This window comes from Coffea arabica, chromosome 6c (genome assembly GCF_036785885.1).
Source record: "Coffea arabica cultivar ET-39 chromosome 6c, Coffea Arabica ET-39 HiFi, whole genome shotgun sequence".
Taxonomy (NCBI): domain Eukaryota; kingdom Viridiplantae; phylum Streptophyta; class Magnoliopsida; order Gentianales; family Rubiaceae; genus Coffea; species Coffea arabica.
Window position 1 is genome coordinate 58,473,726 of NC_092320.1, and position 8,617 is coordinate 58,482,342.

Consider the following 8,617-nt stretch of genomic DNA (forward strand, 5'->3'; position numbering starts at 1 on the left):
GTCAACATGTCGAGGGCCAAAATATGGGAATTGGAGTGACAGCAGAAAATAATTTGAGCCAAAGACGTGAGGCTTGGATACTGAGCGTGAGAAGCACTGGTTCAGCAGTTTTGGACAATCTCTTGGCTATAAAACTGACACTTCAGAAGCTCAAGGACAAAGGTTGGCAGCATGTCAATATTCGAACTCCATGCAGTCAGGTTCTTAATATGATACGCTATCAAGGTTCTGGTAACTTAAGGCTGGCAACTCACTTGGACGACATAAAAGACTTTTGCTCAATGTTTAGGAAATGCTCATTTGATAGTTTGCCTGTTGCTATGGATAGACTCAGTACTAAACTGAGTAGATTAGCTATGATTATACTTTGAGGATGAAATTTCAGTTCATCAGTGGCCTAGTCCACTTTTGTAAAGACCAATTTGAGCCCTTGCTCAACCTTTGTAATTTTACTTCCTTATTATAATAAAATTCTATCGTTTCAGAAAAAAAAAAAAAAAGTACTCCACTGACAGCATGCCTTCTTCGAGTTTGAGGATTATAAACGAAGCGTGCCTTGCACTGTAAATGTTACGATCAATGTTTTAAAAGACATTGTCGGGGCGATCCTCGGGACAAGGCACACTCAAAATGCTTCCAAGCATTCAAACGGCTTAAACATTGAAGAGAAAATTGAGATATCACAAAAATCCACTTGCTAGAAACTAGAAAATGATAGCAAAACAAATAGTCTACTTTGAAATTGTCATTTTTATTGAATATTGCATATTTCTAACTTCCTTTTAATATTTAAATTTCTAAATTCCCCTTGGCAGCATTATATGTTGTATATATAAATCTTAAATGTGAAAATGTACAGATTTTGTAACCTCTGGAACTTCTACATAGTGGCTTCCTTCTATGACTCATTTTAGAGGAAACTTGAAGTGGCTCTATTTCATTATATTCCATCCATACTCCAATTCCATTGTTGGGAGAATTTGCACCTACTTTAAATTTCCGACATCATCAATCTTATTGATTAGTATGCCTATTGTATTTGCTTCTCCTAATGGCTGGTTAAGTAACAAAAATATTATATTTTCTGGTACATTATTATGGATTGGCTTAGTTTTTGTAGTTGGTATCCTTAATTCTTTCATCCCTTGAACCTATTCATTCCAAATCCGAAACCGAAACGACCACCCAAAAATTTCTCTGCTGTGAGACACACTAAAATTGAATATAAGTCCCCAAAAGAAAATCCAAATAAAGGAATTCATTGAAAGTTAGAATAAATTCATAGACCGGACCGACTGATCTGTTATAAATTTCTAAAAGTTAAAATTCAACGGGGTTCCGCTCACCTTAGCAAGAATTAGAAGAAGAAGCCTCATCTAATGTCTTGGTCTTTTAAGACACTGCTTGCCAGCTGTAACGACTCTTTTCAAAGAAGATGTCTTCGTTTTGAATTACTCCCTCCGTCCCACTTTGATAGTCCTGTTTCTTTTTTCACACAGTTTAAGAAAAAGTAGTTAACTTTGTTGGAAAAGTAAATTTAGATTGCTATTTTCCTAAAATACCCTCACATTAAATAGAGTACAACTTTATGGGAACTTGAATTGATGGTAAAAAAAAGAATAAACTCTCATTAAATGGGGTAGGTTTATAGCAACAACTACTTGTATTGAATAAGGGTATTTTAGGAAAATGAAAATACAACTATATTCTTCAATTGGAAAGTGGACTGCAATTTGGGGCAGACAAAAAAGGAAAACAGGACTATCAAAGTGGGACGGAGGGAGTATTTGTAGAAACATGAGTTTGGTGACCATGAATTTTTCAGTTCAATTTTCAATTCCTCGCCTTTCCCTTTGTAAGATTTAAAGTCTTCTCAGAAAAAGAGAAAAAAAATAAGGATTTCTTGATTTTGATTTATTGGTGACAAATATGCCCAATTACATTTCTCCATAGACTCTAAAAGCTCGAATACCCATTGAACATACAATGGCCGATGCTGAACTTAAAGAGAACTGTTTACTTGTTGTGTGGCTGTAGACGGATGGGGAGGCCATTGGCTGGAACTGCGCTAACACGGTATTGGATCTTCTCATCTTGAATCATTTTTTGTAACTTAAAATTCCTCACCACGTTATAAATGTATACAAGTATCAAGAACATGGAATACTCCTTCCCTGGGCACATTCGTGGTCCTGCCGAAAATGGTAAGAATGTGCAAGCTGTAGGACCATCACCTTCGTATCTTGTCGGATCAAAAGTTTCTGGATCATGAAAGTACTTGGGATTTTTGTTGGTTGTAAATGGACTCCATAGCACCTGAAAACAGAACCCTGTCAACTGTTTCTCTTTTTCTTTTTCTTCGGTGATTTATCGTGGAGGGTAACTATTATAACATACCTTCCATCCTTTTGGAATAGTGAAACCTGCAAAATTGACATCAGTCTGGGCCTCTCTAAAGTTAACCAAGCTAGGTGGTGTTAGGCTCAGTGCTTCATATATCACATTCCAAGAATATTTCATTTTCTTGATGTCTTCCAAATTTAATAGTTCTTCAGGAGCTTTGGACTCGGCAATCTCCATATATTTTACATATTGCAAGGAATCTACTTAGTGTATCAATATGTATCACTGTTCACTCGTTTTTAAAATAAAAAAAAAAAAAAAAGAGATTATGGTGGCTTCTTCCCATACTTAAAAAAATAATAATAATTGTACTAATTCTGGGTATGGCAATGTTGTGTTCCTTTTTTATGATAAGCTGACTAATAAGATCATCTAATTTACTTAAGAGTGAATCTTATATATACTGATAGTGGATACATTATTACGGTTAGATGTACGATATACGTATGCAAAATTTGAATTATAAATTTAAATTCAGATTACATGTATGACATCCAATAGTAAAAGTGTATAAACTGTCAATGTATAGAAAATTAATCTTTTATTTAAAAGCATAAGTTAAAAAGAGTATGAGTTGTACGTTTCTTGTGAAACTTAAAACATAGTGCAAAACAGCATCAAGAGTTCTTTAAGTGCTTTGAATGTAATGATTAACTTGTAGGTTTTTTAGATAAATAATTAACTTGCAGTTAAATTGTTTGTTTTCGTTATTCCCATAAACTTTTCTAGCTACAACTTATATTGGTGCAGTGGACATATGACATGAACTGCTGTTTGAAGTTTAAAATCGCAAGGCTTCCACACGGTAGCCTTTGCCATTTGTCATGGGAAAATATATATTTATAGGTGAAAAAGCCACGAAAGTTTACATAATTCCTTTCCAATTGCATTTTCCAGAGAATTTTTCAAGCAACCATTACAGATATATCTTTGTAAAAAAAGTGGGAAAAAAATAGAAAGCATATGAATTTTAATTAGTTGGAAGACCATTTTGGGAAAAAAAAAGAAAAAAGATTATGAAAGACCTAGCTAACCAAAGCCTAATTTTTCTGGGCCATCTAGGCCATGAAAAGTCAAGAAGATTTTAACCCCTATTTATAGATGTAGGCTTGAAGATGCAAAAAAAAAAAAAAAAAAAAAAGATCGACCATAGTGGTTTCTCCCTTTTTTTTGAACATGATAATTGCTAATCTACTTCTACTCTAGGGATGGACTCAAAGGGGTCGATCTCCCAAGTTTAGAGTCCCTGATTTGGCCAACTACACCTAAACGAGTTGGTTTCTTGCAGAAACCTAAGAACTTGATTAATTTTGGACAGACATATATGGTTCAGATTTTGGATAACTTACCTTTGTAAACCATATCATAGATATGGGGAAGCTCTGCAAGATACATTAAGACAATGTAAGAGATGCACTTGCTGCTTCGTAACTGGGAAGCATTAAACTCACAATATAAACACCAATCTCGGAGTTGGACATGGAATTGGCGTTCTCGTCCAGGAGGGTGCGAGACAATACGTCCGAACCGGCTCTTTCCTTGTTCTCCAAAACAGTCTTTTTCTTTTCCGCAATGATATTCAAGAATTGCTGCTTTAGTGTTTTGGTCTCTTTCAAAGCACGATTGTATGTGGTGCCAGGCAAATTGATTGGAATTGAGAACAACCCTTGCATTACGAGACTGAAAGAATCATATATCCTTCGAGTTTGGTCAGCATCTTCAACACCAAGGAGCAATCTGCAGGCCTATGAAAGTGTGTACTTTTGGGAAAGGGGATAAACTTTTACCACTTGGGAAGGATCCCAATAAGTGTTTATATGTTGCCTTGCCAAGGAATCCATGATGGTTATGTACTGCCTCAAGATTTCTGGTTTGAGCATTTCTTTATTAAGAAAAATGCGACCTCCTGAGAGGGATTGTTTGTATGACTGTCCAGCAGAATCCATCCAATTCAATAATTTGAAAGTTGCAGAAGGAATCCAAGGAGTAAGCTGATGGTTTGCAGTGTAGAGCAAAAATTTGTTCCCAGCGGCGCCGCAAACTACAGCCACTTTTTCTCCAAACAATGAAGTTGTGAATATATCTCCCGAGTATTTTTCCATTCTCCTATGAAAAAATTTTTCTGGGCCACTTGCCAAAAACTGGATTGTCTCTCCAATTAATGGGAATCCAAATGTGCCTGGTGGAACTTTGGATCTGTTTGAGTTATAACGCTGACTAAGAATGCCAAGGAAGATGAAGGAGACTAAGACGACTGCAAGGGAGAGGAGATATAGAGAAAACGTCTCCATATTCCACATTTTCAAATCGTACTAAGGAAGAATGATGAACAACTTATAGTATAGTCCTTTCAGCTGGGGCTTTACATATATATTGCGGACAGGTCATGTTGGTTTTGGATTCCGGGATGAAAGGCCTGAATTGTTCGTGTTTGGTGAACTGAGTAAGAAAGAAAGCCAAAAAATAAGCAGATAAATAAAAGCTGTGTGAACTTATTAACTTGCTCTTTTAGTACATTATTGAGTGGAAAACCATATAGGTGGAGAATCTCTACCTAGATTCGTATATGTAAGTTTATTAATATCCGAAAGGCTTATTTAGTAAGTTATGGATCTAGTACAGTTTACATTAGTCCACTATGAAATTATGATTTCCAAGGAAAAAAATTTTGTGGACGAATGTTTTAGATTGTAGAGTTAGAGGTATAAAGGTGGCAGAATATTGCTTTTACTGTAAAACTCAACTTAAATTGTAGAAAAATAATTTCATATTGCCTAATAGGATCTTTCTTTCCGGTGGTATTACATTTTATGGGTGTGAAATATGAACATTTTATTATAGAAAAAGTCCGAATTTGAAAAACTATTTGGAGTTTCAATTACTTTATTTGTCTTGCGCTCTACATGAATAGGAATAAATAAATAAAGTTGTGAAAGACCAAAAAAGGGAAAAAATAAAAAGAACTTGCAGTTATCCTTCTCCAAATGCATTGAATATTTCATTGATTAAATCCTATATTTCATTGACATTTGTAATTCAATTATACATGCATACATATATATATATATATATATATATATATATATATATATATATATATATATATATGTATGTATGTTTGTATAGACGTTGTTAAAGAAAAGTAGGAAATTTAAAGAAAAAAACCAAATTAAGAAAATTTAAATATGAGGGTATTATTGACAATTCATCACCTTTGATATTAGTATATGGCCCTACTATCACTTCAAGGGAGCTAAGTGAGATTTTGAAAAGTTTAGGAGAGCTAGGTGATATTTCATGAAACCTCAAGGGAGGTTTCTGAAATTATCCCTTAAGAAATACCCAATCACCAACTTCGAAAGTTCTCTCAGTACACCTCTGGTCTGCGAAATACTTTATCCTTTGCTGAGCTTTTGCCAGGTGATCTCTGATGCTGCTAGAAATCCTCATCTTTTCTTGGAGCAGTTGAGATGCTGCTAGTATAATGGTATCGAGATGAGGGCCTAGAGGTAAAGGGTTGGGTTTGTAACCATAGAGGGCCTCAAAAGGAGTCATTTGTAAGCTGGAGTGGTAGGAGGAGTTGTACCACCATTCTGCTAAAGGCAGCCATTTCCTCCAATTGTGGGGAAACTCCCGAGTCATGCACCTTAAATTGGCTTCCAAGCATTGATTGAGCCTTTCGCTTTGCCCATCTGACTAAGGATGATAAGCAGAGCTATACCTTAGTTCTGTCCCTGCGAGTTTGAACAATTCCTGCCAGAAAGCACTAGTGAAAATTCTGTCCCTGTCAGTCACTATAGACTCTGGAAGTCCATGCAGTTTGAAAATGTTGTCAAGGAAGAGTTGAGCCACTTGCTTGGCGGTGAAGGGATGTGTTAATACAAAGAAGTGCCCCACTTTGGACAGCCTATCAATTACCACCATCACTGTATTATATTTCTGAGATTCTAGCAGGCCTTCTATGAAATCCATTGTAAGGTGAGTCCAGGCCAAACGAGGAATAGGTAATGGTTGCAGTAATCCGGGATATGGTACATGCTCTGACTTAAATCTCTGGCATACATCACAAGCTTGAATAAACATGATGACATCTTGCTTCATGTTGGGCCAGTAAAATAAAGTTTTCAGCCTCTGCCAGCACCCCTTTTGGCCAGAATGTCCACCAAGAGCAGAACCATGTAGTGCTTGGATCAACTTGTCCCTTAAGCCCTTAGATGACCCTACATAAAGTTTGCCACTGTACTTTAATAGTCCACTGTTCCACGTATATTGTGGTTGAGCAGCTGGATCCAGCAATAGTTAAGAGATGATGTCCTGACACTGAGGGTCAGAGTTGTAACTCTCTTGAAGTTCCTGGATCCATAATGGCTTAGCAGTGGAAATGGCTAAGCAGGACCCCATTGGAACTGTTTGAGTTGTACTCCTTGCATGCAGTCTAGATAGTGCATCAACTACTTTATTTTCTGCTCCTTTTTTTGTACTGAATCTCATAGTCCAAGCCAAGCAACTTTGCCAACCATTTATGTTGTAATGCAGTGGTGAGCTTCTGGTCCAGCAAATATTTCAGGGACTGATGGTCTGTTTTAATAATGAAATGATATCCTATCAAGTAGTGCTTCCTCTTGGTCACTGCCATCACCAATGCAGTAGTTCTTTTTCATAGGTTGATAACCCCAAATTCTTAGGTGATAAGGCCTTACTTAGAAAGGCTATAGGATGACCCTCCTGCATCAGTACTGCTCCAATTCCTCCTCCACTGGTGTCAGTTTCAATAGTGAAAGTTTTGTGGAAATCCGGTAGTTTAAGCACAGGAACCTTGCACATGATGATTTTTAGTGACCTGAAGGCCTCCTCTGCTTCACAGTTCCAAACAAAGTTATCCTTCTTGAGTAATTCTGTGAGTGGTTTGCAGGTGATCCCATAGTGTTTGATGAACCTCCTGTAGTATCCAGTCAATCCCAAAAATCCTCTTAATTCCTTCACTGTTTTAGGCGTAGGCCAGGTCAGGATACTCTCAATCTTGGACTAGTCCATTGAGACTTCATTCTCAGTTATGGTATGGCCAAGGTAGTCTACCTTCTCCTGTGCAAAGAAGCATTTGGATTTCTTTGCAAATAGCTGATATTGCCTCAGGACAGATAACACTATTTTTAGGTGCTCTAAATGCAATTCCAGCGTGGGACTGTAAATCAGGATGTCATCAAAGAACACCAGTACAAACTTTCTTAAGTATGGTTGAAATGTCTGATTCATAAGGGACTGAAATGTTGCAGGTGCATTGGTTAATTCGAATGGCATCACTAGGAACTCATAATGTCCACAGTGAGTCTGGAAAGCAGTCTTATGAGTATCCTTTGGCTTAACTCTAATCTAGTGGTAGCCTGAGGTGAGGTCCAACTTGGTTTTGTACTTTGATCCTGCTAATTCATTGATCAGCTCATCCACATTTGGTATGGGGTACCTGTCCTTGATGGTCATCTCATTTAAACGCCTGTAGTCCACACAAAAACGCCACGTTCCTTCTTTCTTTTTGACTAATAAAATTGGTGAGGCAAAAGGACTATTGCTATTGCTAATGATCCCATGCTGTAACATATATGTGACCTGCTTTTCTATTTCACCTTTCTGGGAGTGAGGTACCTGTAAGGCTTCATTTTGAAAGCTTGGGAGTCAGGTTTTAAGGGAATCTCATGATCTATTTCTCTTGTGGGGGGTAACTCAATAGGAGTCTAGAAGACATCATCAAATTCTGCAATGATCTGCTGCATCTCAGTAGGCAGAAGCACTTCTTTAGACAACTTATTCTGCTCTATTCTCAAAGCCAAACACATCTGTTTATTGTACTCAATGAAACTTCTCAGGTCATTGCCCCTAATGAGATCCAAGTCACAATTTTCTGGTTGTCCCCTTCTTGATGGTGCAGGGAGATATTCAGCTGATGGAAGTCAAACGTAATGGGGCTGAAATAAGTCATTCAATCTACTCCTAATATGATATCCCTGCCACTTAGGTCCATCATCTTGAGATAAAAACAAAACTTATGTTGGGCAATTTCCCATGAAGCCCTGGGACAGATGGCCTTGCTGGTAACACAGGCACCATTTCCTACAACCACAGAGAATGGCTCAACTAACTGATATGGTATATCAAATGCAATCACCTTCTCGCTGCTGAAGTAGCTGTCTGAACTCCCTGTATCAACTAAGATGAGCAT

General features: G+C 37.2%; 3 protein-coding genes across 3 annotated transcripts; all 3 read right to left on the minus strand.

Annotated features, from left to right (window-relative positions):
- Nucleotides 1-2,016: 2,016 nt before the first annotated feature.
- On the minus strand, nucleotides 2,017-2,580 carry LOC113693351 (beta-amyrin 6-beta-monooxygenase-like). Its single transcript, XM_027211905.1, has 2 exons — nucleotides 2,398-2,580; nucleotides 2,017-2,316 (listed from the first exon to the last, which is right to left on the minus strand). Exons 1-2 carry the CDS (start codon nucleotides 2,578-2,580, stop codon nucleotides 2,017-2,019), a joined length of 483 nt encoding a protein of 160 aa, XP_027067706.1.
- Nucleotides 2,581-3,797: 1,217 nt separating this feature from the next.
- LOC113693352 (beta-amyrin 6-beta-monooxygenase-like) lies at nucleotides 3,798-6,045 on the minus strand. The gene is made up of 3 exons (XM_027211906.1): nucleotides 5,746-6,045; nucleotides 4,191-4,715; nucleotides 3,798-4,148 (listed from the first exon to the last, which is right to left on the minus strand). The coding sequence occupies exons 1-3, from the start codon at nucleotides 6,043-6,045 to the stop codon at nucleotides 3,798-3,800; spliced, it is 1,176 nt and encodes a 391-aa protein (XP_027067707.1).
- A 54-nt stretch (nucleotides 6,046-6,099) lies between these two features.
- LOC140008841 (uncharacterized) lies at nucleotides 6,100-8,617 on the minus strand. Its single transcript, XM_072053736.1, has 5 exons — nucleotides 8,437-8,617; nucleotides 8,142-8,338; nucleotides 7,480-7,585; nucleotides 7,104-7,385; nucleotides 6,100-6,686 (listed from the first exon to the last, which is right to left on the minus strand). Exons 1-5 carry the CDS (start codon nucleotides 8,615-8,617, stop codon nucleotides 6,100-6,102), a joined length of 1,353 nt encoding a protein of 450 aa, XP_071909837.1.